This window comes from Falco peregrinus, chromosome 6 (assembly GCF_023634155.1).
Source record: "Falco peregrinus isolate bFalPer1 chromosome 6, bFalPer1.pri, whole genome shotgun sequence".
Taxonomy (NCBI): domain Eukaryota; kingdom Metazoa; phylum Chordata; class Aves; order Falconiformes; family Falconidae; genus Falco; species Falco peregrinus.
In genome coordinates, this window is record NC_073726.1 from 28,916,100 (window position 1) to 28,938,685 (window position 22,586).

General features: G+C 39.8%; 1 protein-coding gene across 3 annotated transcripts in view; it reads right to left on the bottom strand.

Moving 5' to 3' along the window:
* TAF3 (TATA-box binding protein associated factor 3) overlaps positions 1 to 22,586 on the bottom strand; it is a 119,016-nt gene that overhangs the window by 37,030 nt on the left and 59,400 nt on the right. The window contains exon 1 of one of the 3 annotated variants that reach the window (XM_055807733.1): positions 2,005 to 2,174. The exons of the other annotated variants lie outside the window; for them this stretch is intronic. Coding sequence (XP_055663708.1) covers positions 2,005 to 2,122 — 118 coding nt within the window. The 5' untranslated portion in view covers positions 2,123 to 2,174. Of the gene's footprint in view, positions 1 to 2,004; positions 2,175 to 22,586 lie in introns of those variants that run through there. 3 annotated transcript variants of the gene reach the window in all.

Sequence of the window (22,586 nt, forward strand, 5' to 3'; positions counted from 1 at the left end):
TAACAATTCTCAAATGTAACACAAAGGGTTTATACGTATTTTTCTTGACAAAAGGAAAGCAGATGGTCAGTCTATTTGCTTTGCACCTCCATATCTAATCTTCCTGGCTGAGCTTTCCAAACGAGCTTTTCAAGTATCACAAATTTTACTGAAAACAAAATCACTGAACTTCTATAAACATTTGGAAGAATTTTGCAGTGCTTTCCTTTTATATATTATGGTCTTGGAAAAGAAAATATACTGTTCAACCTTCAGTGAAATCCTGTGCTAAAAACCCCCAGACTTTTTCAAATACTTCAGGCAGCAACAATTTATACCTCCCAGCAGAGGAACAAACTAGGAATTTATTACATTGGGGTACCTGTACTTCTGCCATACTACTAATTTGCGTTCAGGTACTTGGACTCAGAAGTGAGAAAATACAGTGATTATTTAATATCTTATTTTGCAACTGAGCCAAAGAGCCCCAGAAATGGTAAGACATCACTGTCCCATAAACATCACATTTTTTTTACCGTATTAGTTCAGACCTCACCCTTTCCTCCCAAAAGTTCAAAATTTAAACCCCAAAAGCTTTGCTTTCTGTGTAGCACACACATGACAGCAGAATGGTGGTTTAGGGCATAAGTGCTAGAATTTAAGAGTTGCATTTGTTGCCTTCAGGAGTCTGAGATAGCAAGTAAGAGACAGACATGATGGCACAATGGGGTGTTTAGATTGTATTAATAAGCATATTTATATTTATATTGCTGCTATAAATAGCCAACATGCCCTTCAGCCCAGTGATCATTATTGACCCGACTCATTATTGGTGTTGTGGCAAAGGCAGAAGAGATGGGAGGGGAGACAGTGGTAATACTGATCAGCGCAGAGCAGATGTTTGACATGAAACTGATAACATGGAAGAAATGGGAATATTAATACAGTGGTCTCCTACCAAATAATAGGCTCCTCTTGAAGTTCAGAGGACAAACATAGACAGTGCTGTGCTGCTGGGGCTCAAAACCCTCATGGAGAGAGAACACCACTGCCAGATGAGGTCTGCAATCACCTACCATTACCTGTGTCTGCTTCTGACTCCCTGAAAAGTAAACCTGGGATATTTTGGGTATTAAACTGTTATATACTTGCTCACATGATGGAGCTTCTGCAAAAATGCATTACCAGAAGGCAGCTTTGGCTCAATGCAACTTAAAAAGACCATCATCACTCTTGCTACGCAGGACAAAGATGCAACTTTGCCATCATAAAAAGGCTGCGAGCGTTTATATCACCTTCAAATAACTTCTTAGTTCAACAACTCATTTGGCCATTAATTGCCTTTCCTCTCCTCTTCCCCTTGCACATTACTTGCAATTGCAAGGGCACGTTTGAAACCAAATGATAAGCTGCTCAGGGCAAGAACCGTATCTGTATTTTCCAAAGTGCTTTGGTTACTTCTGGGCACTTTAAAAAAACCACCCCAAAACAGAGCACATATTTAGAGACTCTTCCATCCATCTGACTGTCCTCATTGGATAAGAAAGAGAAATTAAGTACTATCTCAGCAATAAAAAATATTTTATAAAAATGAGAAAAACTAGGGGAGGGAGAAGTTTGTTTTCAATATATGAACTGAGAGGTATAAAAATGTCAACCAAATCCTGTGCTCTAGAATAAACTGGAAAAAGTCTGTCTACACTGTTAGGCAAACCTCTGATCTGCAGCATCTACCCACAGTGGCACAAATGAACATAAGACATTGAAATGTAATGATAATAAAAAAATCCTGCCATTGACTGGTGACTCCCACTAATGCAAACAAAGTTACTACATCTTCAAAGTAAAAAAGGTCGTGTGTTCACCTTCTCTCTTAATGTATGTCTGCACACCATACCCAGAAGCGTTTACCAAATATTCCAGCTGTTGGGAATGGGTATATCAGCACATCTGATGATGGCTACCAGCAGCAATTAGGAATGCTTTTGCCATGCAGAGCAATGTGTTTACTCAAACAGTAGTTACCTCTGAAATACAAATGCAGTTCCAGCTTACGAATGTCTGAACAGCATCCAAAGTCTTCCCAAATATGTGCTGACAACACCCCCCCCAGGACTCCAGTACTCGGAATTGGCAGTGGCATGTCTTGGTACACACATGAAAACCCACATCTGCTGGGAAGAATTCTGAGATACAATATGAATCCCATAACAAATATAATCTTGATCTAGCAGAGAAGGAAATCACTGATGATAAGGTTTTAATAAAGCTTGACAAGCCTTAAAATTAAATTTGCTGGGAAGGGTTCACCCCCGAAACAGATACTTTCAAGCGGTCTTCACGAAAGAAGCCAAGGAAAGACTTAAAGAGAGGAGAATGTTTACTTTAAGAGGTTTTTTTTCTTACAGCTACAAATCCAATTAGTGACTCTCTTTGTCCTTCAGCCTCTTTGCTTTATTCTCTATGGGAGCACATGTGTGTCACTGGCTCTCCCTGTAACCCTGCCCTGCAAAAGGTGCCCATGGGCAGAGAGAAAACTAATCAGGGCAGTGTGATCACCTACACAGCAGTACTTCTCAGGCAGCACTCAACAGCCATTTGAAACCGGATCGGACAGCCCTATGCTACAGAGGGTTCAAAATGCTGCTGTCAGCACCGCTGAAAAAAAAGTGCTACGAGAGCACAGGGTGACTGTGCTGAGTAATAATTCTGCAGGCAGCTTCCCATTCCAGCCAGGAGCCCAATTCAGGAGGCCGTAGGAAAATTTAAACCACATCCAATTTAAAACCTCTGCTTTTTTTTCCAGCGACCTTATAATTTTTCAGGGACAGCTGCTAAAATCTATTGTTTCTTTCCATAGGACCTCATGGATCACAGCAACATCTTCAAATAAATCTCACTTCCAAGGGAGCTCAGGGGCTAAAAACAGGGCAAAGGAGTTTGTTAGATGCTCTCACCATACAAGAGCTTTTTTTGGGGGACAACTGGAAAGACCTCGTGTTCTTTTGCAAAGCCACAGCCATGAAACAATCCTACTCTTCTGCAGGTGTCACAAGCCTTTGTAGGACAATTAAGCTAAGAAAAAGCAGTGCGAAAAAAAAGAGAAAAAAAAATAAAAGAGAGATTCAGAGATATCAGTCCTGCAAGTACACTAGGAATGCTGGGCACAAAGGTGCAATGATGTGCGATAGACTCCTCTTGGGATTGCTTGCAATGGATGCAAAATAACAGAAGATGTTTTTGTGGAAATGTTAGGTAAGTTTCAACACATTATCTCTGTTTAGAAACCCTCCAACTCATTTTTTAAAATAAAAAATTACAGCTCTGACAACGACCTCAAAGCCACCATTGCCTGATGCTGCACTTTACAACCAGCTCCTTCCTAAGTATGCAGCAGCCTTCGTTTTGATGCAAGGTCTGCCCCAGTGCTCCCAATGACCTTGGCAAAATTCTTAAAACAAAACAAAAACAAAACCAAAAAACACACAAAAACCCCTTCAGGACCTCAGGCTCTAAAGCTATTTTAGAATTAGCTTTGAATAATTGTCCCACAATAGGAGTTTTCTTGATTAATTGCTTAAGATAAGGCCCCCTTTTCCTTGCTGGCCTCCAGTGACTCCCTCTACTTCCCGTAATCACTTTTGTCTCAGTCTCCTGCTCACTGGGAACTGCTAAGAGAAAAATCAGAGATACACCAACTCCATTACCTGAGGATTAGCCACGAAATAACCCTATGTATTCCATTACTGACCATTATTTGAGTAATTATTCAATCAAGTTCAGACCATGTGAAAGATGCACTAATTGTTTCGCAAAGCTTGCCCAAGCTGTGTATCTAAGGGATACAACTCATGTCCTTTAACAAAACAAAAATGATGTGCTGATTGCAAAGGAAAATGAGAAGTGGTTTTGTATTGAACTCTGCTTTTCTTTTTTTTTTTTTCCCCCTAAAAAAACTAATTAGACTTAACTAGGAGTTAAGGTTCTATTTTGATCAAGTTTCTGCACAAGCTGGATTGTATACATACCTGATTACCAAAATTTTGCAGGATATTGCTTTTCCATATGAATTATTGAAAAAATGGTACTCGACCATTAGTTTTCTAGCAGTTTGTGAGGTTAGTGTCCTGAATATAGGGAGAGCAGGGATAGTGGAGAAACAAACAAGCCAGCAACCAGCAGGTTTGATTTAAACAAGAAAGTCGTGTGCACATGTCAGTACTAGACTCAAAGGGCTTGATACCCTGATTTAAACTGAATTAATAATGTCTTTTAGCCAAGTAATATTTTCTTGGACACATGGGAGAAATGAAAAAACCTATATGAAAACAAATTTAGCAAAGGAATTGGCTTCAGTAGGCAGTTTTACGTAACATTAACTTGCCACTCAGACATAAAAAAAAAAAAAATCCTTCATTTTAGAGTTGTCAGATTCCCATGTAAACTTCCTGTTCTGTGCAGCTGAGACCAGTACACTACCAGATGACTCCACACCAAGAGGAAACTCAATTTCCCAGGGACACCAGCCGATGCTCTACAAAGACCCCCAAAGAAGTCACAAACCAAAGAGAACTTCTTCAAGACACAAAACTTCCCTTAGCTATCAAACCCCTCAAAAACATTTACAGCTGATGACAAATTAACCTGTCACTATATATTTGATCTTCTTGTTGCCACACTTTCTAAACCCATGTCCTTAAAACTGCCACCGTCAAACAAAATCTAATGCCTTTATTTTTACAAGCCCACCAACCTTCCAGCTCCAGCAGATCTCACGTAATACCTCGTATAAGACACAGACATATTTTCCTCATAATTGTAAGCACCATTCTGGTAGATGGATACAACCAGCCCCTGTTAGCATCCGGAGGAGTAGTTTGACAATTTTTAACTTAGTTGCTTGTCTTCCAGCTCTCAGCTAACACAGATAAAGCTTCCACATGGCTTCCATAAACTCAGACCTTCACCACCTCTGTCTTCATGAGTTTTGAGGGGTGGAGGGCAGATTTATCTATGGGAGTGAGCACAAACTGTTGGTATTCTTGGGATTCAGGCAGAATGGTGCATGCTCAGCCGTGGCACGGGAGCTCCTTCCAAGCTAGGATTAAAGCTAGTGGTAGGGAAGCTTGGGTTTTAATGGATAAATTGTTCCAGAGTACGCTCAGCCAAACACCTTTGCTGATGAACAGGACTTGAAATTCAGTGGGGAGGGGATTATCTTCCTGCCATGGCATATGATTTTTAAGAACCCCTCCCCTATTAATGTAGTTAACTTGCCAAGTAGTAGGCAGCAATTTGACCCAAATCCTATTAGCAACAACAATCAGTTGTTACCTCCTCTCCCCAAAATGAAATATGCTCTGGGATGCGTTACAGAGGAATAAATTGAAATGCGGGAGGTTTCTGCATTAACTTCTCCCACATCCCAATTCAAATTGTAAATTCACGGGGCAGGGACCTGAATTATGTTTGTAAAGCACTGGTCTTCACCCATACTGCTCCATGAATAAATCATGAACATAACACTGAAGATTTTCTTTACCCATTTCTTTGTTCCTTCTTTTTGTTCTGATTCTCTGTTTCCTCATCCTTGTATTTTCCTCCTTTTGTTTGGTCTTCATTGCCTGCCCTTTCCAAAACCCAGAAAAATTACAGTTTTAACTGTATTACAGTTTTCCTGCCTTTTCCTATCCCTCACACTAAGTTTTCTCTTTTGCTAGCATTTAGCGGAAAGAGAAAAATTAGAAGCAGGAAGAACGCAGTTGCTTTTCATGTCACTTGGGATATTTTCATGAAGGAGACTGGTGGCCAAAGGCAAGACTGAAGCAAAGGGTGAAGGACAAAACATCCAGGAAGCCCATGAGACATGGGATTGTAAGAGGCAGTAAGTGGGAGAGGAGATGAAGACAAGTAACACTAAAAAAGTATTTCAGGGGCAAAATGAGGAAGACGGGACAAGTAAGAATGCTGTGGACACATGGTCAAAGTGGCTGTGGAACAAGCCAGAATGTGTATGGACAGCAATCGCTTGCTAGTTTGGTTTCTCCATCACATGATGTTAAATCCTGCAAGTTTTGGTCCTTGAAGCCTCGTTTAGGGAGAGTCTCTTCCATCCTGAGTTCTTCCATCTCACATCTGTCACTGCAGATACTGTGGCTGGATTTCCTACGTACATCCAGAAAAACATAAAAATGCCTAAGTATACTCTTAGAAAAGAAGCTGTTCAGATGCGACGTATCTCAGCAGTTATTAAAAAGTAATTACACCACATATTCTCATGAAGCATTCATTACTTTCAGAAGGGATTTAGATATCTAACTTTTAGATATATAACTTTTGCAGATCCTGCTTTATTATTCATACATTATAGTAGAAACCAGAAATAGCTGAAGAATCCCAGTTTGGTCACTAAATTGTAGATTGTCTTGCTTAAAGCAGTGAATTCAGTGTCACCATGCCAAACTATGAGACTCTATCTGTCTAGCACGTTACAGCCAAGTTGAATTAGTTTACAGTCTCCTGGGGTTTTCTGGTTTCTAATGCAATGCTCAAGAGGATGAAGTTGCTTGCAATGCTCAGCAGCTGGGGACATGGGGTACCGATGCCGTCTAGTGTAGACCACCTTACCACATGGTTGCACGTTATCCTTGCTTCAAGCACAGCCATGCTCTGACATTTGTCCCACAGCATCCAGCATCAGTGCAAGCGCAGGGCAGATCAGTTCAGTGAGCTGAAGGAAAAGCCAAATTCTCCTCTCCCTCCTCCCTGAAAAAAACCCAGAACTTTTTGCCTCATCAACTTGTTTAACCAAAGGAAAGAGGGAGAAACAACCAGCCACAGATGAGAGCGTGCCTGCTCCTCCTGGCAGCATCCCACAGCTACAGCAGATAAACCTTCCACCCAGCACGCAGCAGCCTGCAGCAGACACAGAGGTATCAGTCCTCTGGCTTAAAAGAACACCACACAAGGAAAGCATAACTTTCAAGGTCAGTGTATCACAGTATACCTACGTGACTTGAGTTGCTAACTTAGCTTTTTTAATTTTAGTAGAATTATGAACCCTTCCAGGTGAGGCTAGACTTTATCTTCTTGTAAGGGTAGATAGGGATGCTTGTGTACCGATTCAGCCTCTTGCTGCAGATGGAGAAAGCTCAGGAGAAGATTTACTCAGATCTCTTACTTTACAGTAGGACAGAGGATTCTTTTTCCAGCTGGGGCAGGAGGTTTATTTCTTTTTACTGAATGATATCTTTGATTCAGCAGAGATGACTCCTCAATTTACCTTCAAAATTTTGGGTTTTTTTCCCTCTCTTTACATTGATTATTCCCTAATGAAGTGGAAGAAGGAAAACCCTTTCCTCTCGCCCTCCCACCAAGAATTGTCACTGCTCAGAGCTGAAAGACAGACAGCAGGAGAAGAACTTCAGATAACGTCTGGAAATCTCAAAGATGAAATACCATTGAAATGTACAAAAAGGATGTGCCACCACTTCTTTTGCAGGGAGCTAAAGAGCTTTTAACAAAGAATTTCAGATCCACAAATATTTGAATTTGTTTCAAGTGCTCAATAAGACCCTGGCAGACATCAGATTCTTGTTTTATTTCGATTCTCCCCCTCCTCCATCATTTTTGGGCTAAAGAAACAAACACAAAATGTTGGTGTACTCTGTGTACACCCAAGAACTCATTAAGTTCAATCAAAATGGCCTCCAAAACTGTGGGATGAAGTAACAAGAAAAACAAAGCATTAGGAATTTTAATACAATAAATCTTTATGGATCTCTAAGTTACATCTGCTACTGCAGGATAAGTATCTTGTGCTCTGGCTATTAAAGGTTCCCCCCCAAAAATCTAAGATTTATGCAGCTATCTGCACAGAAAGCTGTTTGGAAAATCTAGGTGCCTTACAGGGAGAAGGAAATCTAACCATAAAATCTGAGAACAAGAACAAGGACACCTTCTCAATCCTCTAAGTAAAAAAGGTGCTGTCAGGACCCTGCATCTATGCCTTCTGCAAATTAGATCAGAAAAAAAAAAAGTTATGGTCAAAAGCATAAGGAACTGGGAGGAGAAAAGACAGGTAACAGTTTTAGTCAGGACATCTGAGAAACTGTAAATACATTATTTCCATTTTCAATATGCTACACCACTACGAGAGAGTATTACCCTTGACATATACCAGACATGCTGAATGACAGAATGGCAAAAAAATACGATTTATCATAAGCAGTATGATTAATAAGCTCTATGACTGCTCAAGAATAGCAGGCATTTAGAAACACAAGATACCTGATTCAGAATAAAAGTCTAAATTCATTCTTGCTCAGGAATAGTATTTTTGCCAAGCCACTGTTTTGGGAATTTTCTATTACCAAGGCCAGGTATTTCAGGCCAACCTGCTCATGGTACCGCCACATATTTTTACAGGCTCTTCATCCACAGATGGCAAAGAATCTGCACAGTCAAACAAAATCAGGGGTCTCATCCTACACAGAGAAAGCTCAGAAAGGACTATTTATGCATGGTCACTGTCACACAAAATACTGGTGGCAGAGCTGAAAATTACAAGTATAGGATGAGTTTGGAAATCTAACACTGAACCTACCAGCTCCCCTTTTACTTAAGAAAAGGCGTAATCTGGCTAATCAGGTATTTTGAATACAATCGGAAGGAGAAAGTCCATCTCTCACTGCTTGGATCAGGGGAGATATCTTTAAAAAAAAAAGGAAATGGTGTTTGTTCATCTGCAATATGAGCCTGCATCTCTTCTTAGAAAAGGCAAGCACCTCCAGCCACTGAAACCACTAGTAGTTTCTTCTGGCAGAAAGAATGGGTTAAGTCCTTGCAATTCATTAGCTACTTTGGCCACTGGGCTATCACCAATTAGGGAACGGCCATCACTTTGTCGCTGATGCCCCATTCAGAAAAGGCATAGTTTTTAATTTAAAAATAAATTGCAAAATAACTCTGAGACTATAATATCCACTTTTTGTACCACATCCTTCTCCCTGTCTCCATCCCGTCCCAGTGTGGGTTAGGATGGGGAGAGGGATGAATTACGTCTGGAGAACTACAAAAGATAGAATTGATTTTTGGTAAGAACTCCAAGGAAGTTCTTAATACTGCCTTATCTTTGTGAGTAATACAGAAATGTTCCTCTGCTGAGTGAGCGCCTATCTTTGAAGCTATCCTTGCCAATGTTACCTCTACAGAAAAGCAGCTTTGAAGGATAGAAAATAAAACATGTTCCCCATTGGTTGAAACAGAATTGTGTCAAAACTTGTAATACAGAGTTTAGGTTCTACACTAGGTATTTCCATAACTTAGGGGAATTCAACAAGTTCACTGCTGTGACGCTAGCATGAGGCCAAGATAAGATTTGCTCATCTCATGTAATGAAATTTAATGACTGTGATGCACTTCAGAGCAACTGCACAAACCTGATGATATGACATCGCCCAAATTCACAGTCTTGCACGTTAGTATTTTTATTACACTGTGAATTTGTGAAGCTTCTTTAAATAAACTTTAGAAATCCACCATCTTTAAGTATTTCTTGAGGAAAGGCAACAAACTAGGTTTGTAAGGGGAAGCAATCTCCTATTAGACCAGTAAGAAAAGACAGGAAAAAAACAGATGTAGGTTTGGATGCACAAGCCGTTTGTCAGGACAGAGGCTTGTGTGCTTGAAGTTTTTTTATTTTGTTTTGTTTTGTTTTTTTGTTTTTGTTCCCCCCCCCCCCCCCCCCCCCCGAGTGCAACAGATCTAAGAGGACATACTACCTCCTCCTACAAACTGTTTGATCATGGCTGCAACGCTATCAACACCAATACTGGACTGTCCCACCCCTAATAATTTAGGGTAGTCCCCCTCCCCAACTTCTAAGTGTTTAGGTCAAATGGTTGATTTTCTGAGAAACAGAAGCCTTTGATTGAAAAGTTCCTGTTTCTAAGACAGGCTCACTTAAACGTGCATGAATCTCTGAATGTCATCTCCTTGTCAGTCCAGGGTTATGCTCATGTGCAGCACTTCCCTCTTTATTTTCAGTCCTTGACAACTAGCAAGGAGAATACACACAAAATGAGTCTTGCAGCTCCTCTAAAAACAATCCTCTGCTGCAGCCGAGCAGTCTCTTCTGAGAAAAAGAACTTCTGGTCATCTGCCGAAGCCAGTAACTGTTCTTCGGACTCCCAGGATTTCTGCTATCTGATGGAATATTTAAGCGGAGACTTCATTCCCCCGGCGGAGCGCCGACGGCTCAGCCATTCCACTCCGGTGTTCAATGAGCTCTTGTGTTCTATTACAGAAGAAATGCGATTTTCTGCCCAGCTGGAAAATGATACTTCTTCCTACTGCAGAGATTTGTACCCCACTCTAACCCATCTAAATAGGTCACAGTCACATTTTCACAATACTACCAATATATCCCTTCAGAAAATGCAAAAGCTTATTGCACCCAGGACAAAGACTATCTAACACAGAATACTGCAGACTGTCCTTAGTGAGCAAAAATAAATAAATCAAACTAAGGAATACGTCACATCTCTACCAAACCATGTCCTCTGATGCGGCGGGTTGGAATAGCCCTCCTGTATCTCTTTCTCTCATCAACTTTCTTATTTCAGGCAGATTTGAAGGCCCCACTCTGCCAGTGACCAGCTCAGCGGTGCTTGACAAGACAGAGCTCTGCGCCTTACCCCCACCCTCTATCAAATGGGGATTACTGATAATTTCTCCAAGTGCTTTGAGCTCTCTGAGTGTCCCGGGAAGCCTTATTTATTTATTTGCCTGCCCCCAATGAAACAAGCTCTGCCAGTCCTATTGGGTAGGATACTATAGGGTTGCTGTTCTACACAGTGCAAATCTGCCAAAAAAATGGAGACATTCAAAAACATTAGGAGTTTGAGGTCTGGTGAGATGTCTTGAGGAACAAAAAAAAAAAAAAAAAAAAAAAGAGTGTGATATGTTGTTTAATTTCTTCTTCAGATGTCTTCTGTGCATGCTTTTTATACGCTGTTTAAGCAGTCAAATATAGTAATTAAGCACTGGTTCACATGTCCTTCAAAAGCACATGCTGCTCCCAGCTACCCTGGTGTAAATCCGGACTAAGGCAGAAAAAAAGGCGAGTGTTAAACCGTGCATGTGAATGGACTGAAACTTTCAGTGTCAAAATACATTCGAGGTAAAATGAATCAAAACGTGGAGAAAGGGGATGCTCTGAATTGATTTTTCCAACAAGGCATTTGCAGGCACTCCAAACACGAGCTCCACTTCAGACATAAAATAGTCATTGTGCTGATTTGTTACAGTACGACTTGCTAACGTATTTGATTCCACATTATCTGAAACTCCTAGTTATCCGAGGTCTCATCTTCTTACAGGAAGGGAATGTACAAAAGTGGAGCACTCACTTTAACACACAGTATATTATCTATACAAATTGGTACTCATTCAACAGACAAACTTAAAAACCAAATTATCGTTGACTACCAATTTGATACTCTGCAGCAGAAAACACTGCTTAAAGCCTGATAGCTTATAAAGCCTTTTAACGACACTTCTTGGCATTATAAACCACCACATCTTGACTACATGCTAGAACGTGGTAGAAAGCTTCCATGAGAAGAAAGTTTTTGCTAGTTGATTGTTGCAGCTGAGACCTTACCAAGTATTAAACAAATACTGTACTGTGGGCTAAAATATCAATATTATAAAAATGTTTATTGGCATAATACCCTACTGCTGTGTCAAAAGCAAAGATTCCTGCTGAAGCAACGTGCTGGGTATCTCAAAGGAAATGATTTGGAAGAAAATTTCACAGGCAGCCCGCACCTAAGACACCCATCCGGCAGCCAGTGAACCTCAACTCTTACCTTTGCTTCGCCACAGCTGCCTCCAAACTAAGTTGCCTGTGAAATAAATTCAGAGCCTTGCCTCAGTTTCCACAGTTGCAGAGACTGCAGAACTTGCTTGAGAATGGTGAATTAAATAAGTCAAATGTGGAAACATAATTTGCCAAACATGCATATGTGCATGCATGCAACAATGCAAACCGCTTTTCCATTCCAACAGACCTTTTGCATTTAACAAAGTCAGATACTAGAGGTATTACTATTTATTCAGTTATTTCTATGTGGTAGTAAATAATACTTCCTAAAGCACGTGGGTTTCTGCCTTCAGCATAGGTATTTTTGAACTCAGGTTCATAGTCTCAACAGCACTTCAGTAGCTTAGGAATAAGAATCACAACAACTTTCAGCAGAAATAGTATTTTTTTTTTATTTCTGAGGCAATCAGCAGACCCTACTTTAATTTGCCAACTCCTTTTAATTACAATTCCTAACTTGCAATCAAAATTCTGTTAAAAAAAATGGTAAACCCCACATCTCATTCTACAGCTTTTCATCAGGCTATAAGCCAGATCCTGGCCATATAGCATCAGGCATGCTATTAACAACACAGCACACTGTACAGTTTAAATAAAAATTCCAAGTCCACAGCACAGTGACAGATACTTGGATGCTACTGGGCAGTTCATGTTATAAACAGAGGCATTTCTCTTGAAAGTTCAATAAGGTTGAAAGCCAAAACAGTGATACGGCATCAGGGATTTATCATCTAATAATAAAAGAGTGTTTGTTCCTCTGGATCTGCTCCCAACAAGTGGACTCTCATGCTGAAAGAGCAGGTTCAGTAGGCATGCAGCTTTTCAATTGCACTCCTTATTGTATGCTTTATATTAAAGAAAGCAATTTAACTTTTGAGGACAAGAAAATTATCTTGAAACTGAAGTCCTGCCTAAGCTCAAGGCCAAGCTAGAAAAGAACATACAAAATTATTAAAAGGTCTTCAATTATTACTATAGCTGGAACACTCATAACAGCTATAATTCAGGGTGCCTACACATTTTAATTAACACCCCCCCCACCCCCCCCACCCCCATTTTCAGCAGGTTATAGTGTTCCCTATCATGCTAAAATTTACCAGGTCTGGCCTGTCATAGCCTTTTAAAAAAATGGGAAAAAAAAAAGTTTAGGCCATATTGCTCACTCCTGCTCAAATCATGGGAAAGTAGAACAAAATCAAAAGTATCCGCAGTTCTGCTGCCCCACAGGTGACAGAGCAGAGGTGGAAACCCCTTAGGCAACCTCTTTAATGGTTTTGGAATTTTTGTGTGAAAACTAGGTATGATATCATTGAACTCACTCATGTAAATTCAATAAAGTATAAAATAATGAAAGTGAGAATTTACATGGCTGCCAAAGCAATGTGAAATGGACACCATCCTCCAAGGAGCTGTACTGTACCAGGCATATAAGCGAAATAATTTGCCCTACTTCCACAAGTACAAATGAGGTGTCCTACTAAAACAAGTCTGGGCTTTCAGATCTTTGCCTCACTCCTTATGAGGGAAAAGTGAGCTGGACTCTGCAGAAGTGATCTAGGACAGCATTTTCTGGACGTTAATTTTCTACTCACGGACCTTCCCACAATAATAAAGCCCCTTCCCTGACAACACAAGCTCCGGTGCAAGGCACAATGTATCACTCTGCTAGCGTGCAGCCAAAATTAATCCAATATATTATTTTTTTTAATTTTAAATATCAAAAAAATTTCATGTAAAACCACTGTGAGACAGCGACAGGAATGCCTGCTAACTCTCGAATGACTGGAAGTGCTTTGCGTTATGTATCTTTGACAATGCAGATGGGCCCAACTGATGATCTGCTGGTTGTGTATGTCCTGCCAGAACAGAAAAACCAGTCTGCTGCCCATGCTCCTATAGCAGCACACCTGGGGAATACTTGGAAAATCAGAGCAGGCTGAATGACTTGCCCTGGCCAAGGCATCTCGTTCCCGTTGTTTTCTTTTCCTAGGTCTGCTCAGAAATGAGCAGGGATTTCCTGCACACTTTGCAGGGCTGCAGGCATGGTCAGCTTTAAACTGGGAAGCACTGGACAAACCAGGCATACACGGATTTCACTGGTAGGTTTGTTCACATGACATACACTGAATAAAAATCTGCTGTTCTTCTAAAATGCTCCTCTGGACTCTGAAATACTCAATGTAAAGTATAATATTACAAGTGAATAAAATTAAAGCAGAGAAGAATCCATATATACACAACGACAAGTACCTACAAAACTGTACACCAATGACTAAATTAGGTATTAGTGCCTGGATGTAAATATCAAGCAAAATTACTATACTGTAGTTTTGTAGGTCTAGATTTGCCAAATTAAGCTCCAGCAAAACACTGCTCTGAGTGCACAACCTCTCACTGCACCCTTTCCTGTTTACAGAGTTCTGATAAGTCAAATATTAATGATATTGTGCATTTGAGAAATAAGATGTGATGGTAACACACTTGTGCAATGACATGTTAAAATTCTACGTCCAACCTCGCCACTGATATTTCCTGACTTCTTTGAGCTTAACAAATATAATGTCATACAACCTGATGTTTAAAATAATGATGTAACATAGCAGTAGCATTGAATTTATGATTGCTTTTATTAAAGAAGCATCTTGGAGACCCCCAGCTAACAACAGAACTCCATTGTGGTAGATGCTGTCCAGACTTAACCTGAAAAGCCCTCAGTCAGAACAGTTTACAAATCAAATATAGAAGTCATACCGAAGATGAGGGACAGGAAATATTACTGTAATAATAGTGACTTATGGAGGAAGTGACCTACCTAAGGTCACAAAGCAAGCCTGACCTCCATCTTTCGAATCCCAGTCCACTGCACTAATTGCAAAACTGTTTTTCATCTTCCTCCTGAGATGAGGGGTTGGCACAGCAAGGCTGAGGCTGCACCAGGAGAGCTCAGGGCTCCAGTTGGGCAAGGCAACAAAATAGTTTTACAGCTGCAGACAACAAGGATGATTTTAAGGATGGGAAGTAAAAAAATCTTTAGTTGCCCTCTCCCTTTGCCATTTTGTCTCACTTAATTTTTCTGATTTGGAAAATACGGCTCCAACAGTCTGTGCAGGATTTTTGTAAATGAGGTACAGGATCTTCCATGGTGGACTAGAAAGTTTTATTCTCACACAATACTCAAAAGCCCACAACTGCACTGTCCCTTCTACACCCTCATTGTCCAGCAAATTTAGCATATAACACTGTCCTACCACACGGCAGCAAGTTCTCCATACATAATACTCTATTTCTTTGCAGGATATACTGGTGTATTAAGTGCACTTTTAAAGTATTACATCACATTAAGCTGTTAAAACACCCATTTCACAGGTGAATAAACTGAGATTAAATGATACAAGAAGCCTCTTTGCTGGATCAGCTGAAGGCTCAACAAATTCAAAGAGCTCTTAAGTAAGACTATTCACCATAATGAACTTGCAAGATGGGCAGAGAAACTCATTAAAAATGCATTTAACGGGATCCACAATACAGAAAACAGTCACTGCAAAGATAAGTGGTCCAAGACCTTCAACTTACACTGGCTGAAGCTGATGAAGTTGAAGAACAGTAAAACATGTCACCTTTAGGCTAGTGCAGAAGTAGCAACCCCTCCAGCAGCTCTTTAACTCTCCTGGATGCTGATATGGCATTTGTATTTAAAACACACAATACCAAGATATTTTAGGTCAGTCCTAAGGAATTTAAGTACAGGTTTAGTTATGGTTTCACTGGGAAGTTCTATATATTCAAGCTGCTAAGGTAAATCATCATTATATTGATTAAACTACAAGGATTGCAATGCACTTTCAGCAGGCACAGTCTGAAAACATCCGGATGGAGCATAGAAGCTGACAGGTGTTCACGTGAGTTTATTTTTGTCTCCATCTCCCTGAAAGAAAGCAAAAAGCTCCCATTCTGGGTTAGCACAGGATCAATTAAGAGCCTATTTTAATTGAGTGGAAGCCAAGCTTTCCTTGAGAGCTATACGGGCTGTGTATTCGCTGATCACACAAATTTCTCCCTTTTGTGAGTCTTCAAGAAAGTTTCCTTGTGTGTACACAGAGCTGGAGAGACTCAGATGTCAAACTTTAATTGTTGGGCCAAGTTTTTCCTTAGGCTGATTTTTAGGTACCTTTAAACTTTTAATTTAAAACACTAAAAACAAATAAGAGGTCAACTCCTCAACCAGAGTCCACGTTAAAACAAGAGCATTTATAGGGTTACAGCTAAGGAAACAAGCACATTTATAGGGCTGCAAGAGAGAGGCAACTTGAGCTTCTGCTAGAAGCAAAAAGGGTGGGTGGGCAGGGAAAGGAATACACTGAGAGTTTCGGGCAGTTTTTGCATGACCTGCGTATTTTGGCTTCTGATTTTTCTGCCTATCAAACAGTAACACGCACAGACTCAACAAGAAAAGCTCACGAGGGACTGAAATCACTGCAGGAAAAAAATCCTGAAAATACAGGCTTGTTATCCTCTGTCAGAACAGCTCCGCTAGAAGATGCTGGCATGGGGGAGCAGAAAGGACCACCGTGGTTAGGAACCCAGAGCAAGTAATGCCAGTAACTCTTAAACTGCAGATGGTTTGCAAGTCACGCACCTCACTAAAACAGGAAAGCACCAGGGTATCCTGCCTGTTACCTGGCCTAAACCCCATTTCATCCAGAGCTATTACAGAACTAAACAAGATAAAAAAAAAAATAAAATCACACTCATTGTCCACCCCATAAATTCTGCGAAAAGGGGTTTTGCTCTTCCCTCCTCTCCCACCCCTCTCTCTGCAGCCTGGCGCCAGGCTCGGCCCAGGGAACAAAACCCACGTCCTAAGGACTGGTATTTTCAGACGCGAAGCCATTGACGACACGCAGCCATGAATACCTTCTCCTCTTACTGTAGGGAATGAAGAGCGGGCGGGTGGCATTATTGTTTTTACTCAGTTACATCCTCGAGCCTGTCATCAGGTATAGAAGAAGCCTTTATGCAGCAGTTGTACCGTCCCATTTCCTGGCTTCTGTCAAGCTTAACAAAACCCAAGTACTAAACACATTTTATGCCTTGGAGTATCAAATGTTCTTTGCTATCAGTCGAAATGGAGCTCTGTTAATTTTCATTATTGCTTCATATGAAAATGTTAGCTCTATTCATATTCCATATTCAAGATGTTTAACCTGGGTTCACTGTATGAAAAGTCAATCATGTGTGCATAAATTCAATATATTTTCCCCATTTATTGCAGTACAATGAATATCTTACAGAGAGCAATGTTTGTGTACTGATTCAAAAATATTATCTCTTTCTTTTGCCCAATTTTTTTTTTATTTATTTGAGGTGAAGCAGGTATATTTGGGTTAAATAAGCTTTATCATTGCTCAGGGTTTATTATGTTGAGCGCAAGAAAGAAAGGCGGTGTAAGAGAAGGAAATAAAAAATCCACCTTCGAAATCCTGCCAGCAAGCGGGAAGAAACACTTTTGCTGATAAACAGGAAATATTTTATTTCTAAAGTTAACATTCTTAAGTAAAAAAAACAAACACTTCAGCTAAATTTGTGGGTTTTAAAACAAACTGTGGAAAACATTAAGGGAACTAAATAGAAACCATGTTTCAAGTTGTTAAAGCTAGGACAACTCCCAACATGAGGTATTAAACAAGCCATGACAACAAACACACACACACCAACCAATTTTAACACCAGTTAAATATATCTGTGAACTTGAAAAAAAAACAATACTTTGAAAAATGTCAATCGAATTATTATGTAATAACATAAACCCATTTACATTACTGTTTATATTTCAGGAAGTTGCACATGCTCCAACTAGCGTCCAGTGCGTTCAGAGCACCCTACAACCTCCAAAAAAGGTAAATGAAGAGAACCCTTCCTCCAGAAAATATGCAGCTGATGACTAGACAAAGCTTGGGTAGATGGGCAAGAAAGGAACAATTAATTGATGGAACTTGTCTCAAAACCAGCAAATGCTGGTAATCTGCCTGGCTTCTGCTCTAACTCTAGAAAAGCACCTTTTTTGTGCTGTTCACAGGAGCTTTGATCAGGATGCCAATGGTACATAATGCTGAAATTAAAAATATAAGCGGAAATCAGCTTTGGCTGTTCTTCCCACCACTCCTTCCTGCAAGTTTGCTCAATAATGTAAATGAAAGATCTAAATGGAGTTTTCCATCTCTGCTGCCCTGTTCTGAAAGTGAAAACTGGTTTTCAGACACTTTTTAATAGCAGAATTGTAAGGTTTCCTTCTGAATCGGAAAAGCAATTTTGCTGTATTTTTTCCACAGAAGAAAGAAAATTCAACTACACACACTGTTTCTTTTCCATCAATCTGTCTGTTCTATCAAGTTTTCCCACCTAATGAGTAAACAGATCGAGCCCAATTTTTGGAATTTACAGATTAACAAGCAGTGACAGCAATCAGCTGCCCTTAACAGGCATGGGTTTCTTATGGGTAAACATGCATTTTTTGTGCAAGTAACATTAAGATTATATAGTCAGGGCACTACAACACAGAGCATGTGCTAGGGTGTAATAAGCACAAGTGACTAACGTCTGTCAGACTCCTGCCCACCACTGCACCCGCTCCAGGCACACTGCTGTACTGCAGCAAGTACTGGGCAGACTGGGATGCTGGGGAGATCAATTAATGCAGAAAACTGCTTTGAAGCTGAAAAGCAAGAAGTGCCATGTATTCTATCCCATTTCAGCACATCATTTCAACAGGTACTCAAGCTTATGATAAACACAATGTATCTTAAAAAACCCAAAGGTATGCAGGCAAGGAAAATTTAGAAATTCAGCCCAAAATTTCTACGTGCAAAACACTTTACAGAATCATGCACCACGCGGACATTCTAATCAATTCACACTGTACAGAATTCACACAAGCAGATCCCGAAGTGCTAACAAACACCCCAAACAAGCATAAAACTTTTCTTCTTCTTCTCGGGGTCGAGTCAGCAGCCACGCATTTTGCTTAAGCATGGAGCATTAGAAGGAACTTAATATTCTTGCAAAGAGAGGTGATCTGGAGGAAGCCCTGCTCTAATTTCTCTCTTCTGTTTAGATTCATACACCAATGCCAAAACATTGATGACTAAAGCAACACGAACATTATGCTATCATATTATTTACCTATGGTGGGGGAAGATAAAGAGTTTTAACGGAGTGAAAGCAAGGAAGAAAAACTCAACTTCAAAGCAAAAACTAATTATGTGTTTTACTAATTACATTTTAAAAAGATACACAGGGCATTACCAACGAACCCTGCAAAACTGAAAACACAACTGTGTCTCAGGCTGCCTTGGCCTGGAAAAGAGCTCCCGAGAATCCGAGAATTACCAAGGGATTCCTGCTTCCCGCAAACACAGCGCCACTAATATTCTCCAGATTTGCTGGCCCTGCTACGAACCATCTCAAGAAAATGTTTACATTAAAGTCGAGTTCAGCTAGGAGGTCAGCTAACTTTAAGGCTTTAAGAAATCAGCAGCCGTCTTGTCTCCCTAGCAGTGCAGGGGGATGGGCAAAGCTTGGTTTTTTGTTGGTTTTGGGTTTTTTTTGGGGGGGGATTTGTGTGTGTGTGCTTTGTTTTTTGGTTTTGGTTGGTTTTGTTTTTGTTTTTTTTTTTTTAAAGAAAATCATAACTTGCTGCATGGACAAAACCTCAGTTTTTCACTGTTTCATCTCCTGTCAGTGATGTGAAAATTTTAGTTTGTTTTTTTTTCCCTCCCCGTCTTCAGGCATCCACCAATACATTGTCAGCACATCTCCAAAGTTTCTGCATACTTCGAAGCTGCTTTTAGACTAAGCCACGACATCTCACATTTGAAACCTATAATGAAAATAACAGGCACTATCTCATACAATTAGCTGTGATTTTTATCAGGTTTCTGACTTTCAAACTGCAGGCGTACATCAAGTAAACAAGATAAGGAATTTATATTGTATGTATTCAGCCTTTATTCTTTAAAAATTGCTTCGATGAACACGAAGTGGATGTCAGATGATTTTCCATTTCATTCTGTACCACACAAGAATCAATACAATCTGGTTTTATTTGAGCCAGGCTCCTAAGCTTACATCTTATTTACATCTTCCAACTGATAAATGATAGCAATAAAAGTGTGGCATTCCACAGGAAGAAAGTGAGATTGCACTTCATCTAATTGTTTAAAGTAGGAGAAACAGTATTCCCATGCGGAAATAAATGCCTTAAAGGCTTTCACCAGTATAATTGTACTGCAAAGGTCTAACAACTATGCTGAGCAAGAACGGCTGCAAATACAACAATAAAAAGTCAGGTTTTCTTTTTTTTTTTTTTTCTTTTATAGCTATGTATACATGTAAACACATCAGAAAAACACAGTCTTTGTTCAAGGTTCTTAATAATAATCAAAAAAACCTCTATGGCAGTGACTGCATAGGAGACTGTTCATGTGGGCTGCTAAATGAAATCAGATGCACGTTAGCAAAGAGCATGAAGGCAACTGTTAATATTTGCTTCCATCACAAAATGCATTTAGCAGACTCAGGGTTACACACAGAGAACAATTTATGGCAACTGTCCCACGAGATAGGGACTTGCATTGTCGCCGATCAATTTTTTTTTTTTTTTTTTAACCCCAGCACCAGCTCCTAACAGCACACAAACAGAGGGAAAAGAAATACCTGCACTGTGTTCTGGTTCTGTCTCATTAACCATATGTCTAAGTGCAACTATTTTATCAATAAAAATAGCAGAAGCATGCATGTGCAAGCCCAGAGGTAAAAAGAGATGTAGAAACAGACAAGTAAAACCCAAATTAGAAATAATGTCTGGAATAATCTGAGTAAATTAAGAAACTGAGTTAGCACAAGGAACGTATGCAAAAAACTTTTGGAAAATAATTGTTACTGTCCATTTTTAGCTTGTGAAGTTCAGCCTTTCTGCAGGGACTGACTCTTTCAAGCAACTCCTTTTCCTGCTCAGTGAATCCCAAAATGATTTCCAAAGCTTTCACTCATTTTGACACAAAGGATACAGGAGACTGTTTAGACTCCTAATAAGCCAGGAGCCATTAAAGCTGCATGGTACTGTTAAACACTGGATGGCGGCAGCCAAGAAAACAATTCCTTGGAGAGGAAAACAGCCAGCACGTGCCCTCATGTAGAAGAAATCACTGACCAGAGGAAAAGAACTTTTCTGGGCTGGTGTATGACGTGACTGCGAGATGCTTATTGTGCAGAGGGGCTCCATTTCTCTGGTGTGCCCCTGGAACTGGATAAGGGGCATTTATGTCAGCCCCCCAACCATGCCACCACTTGCCGAAGAGCTCAGTGCTTGGCAGTGCTGGTATTGCTGTCATCTGGCAATGACTTATAAATGTTAGTGACACATTAACATTGAAACTCCTGAAGGTTATGCAGGAAGTTTTTAAAATTCTACTTTTAGAATTAATTTTAGAATGTTTCTTTTCTTTTTTTCTCCCTCTACCAGGAAGAGTTGGCCATCCCTCAAGAGCTCCTTAGAGGTGCATATAAAATTGCACTCATCTAAAGTCCAGTAATCTCCAACTATACTATAACAAGGGAAAGAGCACAGTGCAGTAATTAACACATCACTACCATATTTCTTCCAATTCAGCAAATTTACAGCTGAAAACAATTCTGTGTAACCCAATTTAATTACATTAAAAATTATGCAACTTATTTTATTAAAATGGGATTGATTGCTCTACAAAGAATTTAGATCCAACAATGACCTTCCGTGCTACTGTAAAAGGTGTTCAAAACCCAATGAACATACAATGAAGGCTCTAAACCAGAAACTAATTAGCTCACACACAAAGTATTAAATCTGTTTCACAAATTATGTAAATCATATAAAAAATTAGGTATAATACCAATGGCAAACTTTATAGTGCCAAAATGGAATAAGCTGTATGTATACCTGCCTTCAAATTAACTAAAGCAATTATACTGTAAAATCATTAGCCCAAGACATAGTTTAAAGTCAAGCTTTAATAACTTAATGCTACATGTATTTTCTAACCACAGAAAAAGCATTACATACATTTACACTTCCCACTAAATTTAGAGGAGGTTATGCTGCATTAAACCAAGCAGAAAAAATAAAGTATATAAAAAAAAAAATGCCAAAAATGTTTACTGCAGAAAATATTCACAAAATGAAACCATCATTTTCTCTGGAGCTGTTTCCCCATTAAAAAAAAAATGCATTATTATGCTTTTTGAAACATTGGCACGTTTATTCTAACTGCCACCATCAAAAAAAAATTAAATAAACAGCTCTCCTGAATGATGAGAACATAAAACACAATTTTACATGATCCTGGCAATACTCTTAAATGCCAATTATCTGGTCTCATGGCTCTGCATGTCCTATGGGCAAAATCTCCTACTGCTTCGCATCAGGGTAGGTGGAAGAAACAGCAACTCACGTTACAATCGTCTCTGTACTGCAAGGAGCGGTGCTACCTCTGCAGTCCTAAGGGACAGGCTGAAATGTTTAATTTTTTTGCAGATGTGGAGTGCTCAGAGGCCCCTGTGTGGGAAATCCTAATGGGATTTCCAACCTGGTTTTCATCCTTTTAAGATAACTGCCGTGGAGCTCGATGCATCTATGCAGCAGTGAAAGGACTGCAAATAAGGCAAAAATAAACAAGCTTTCTTACCC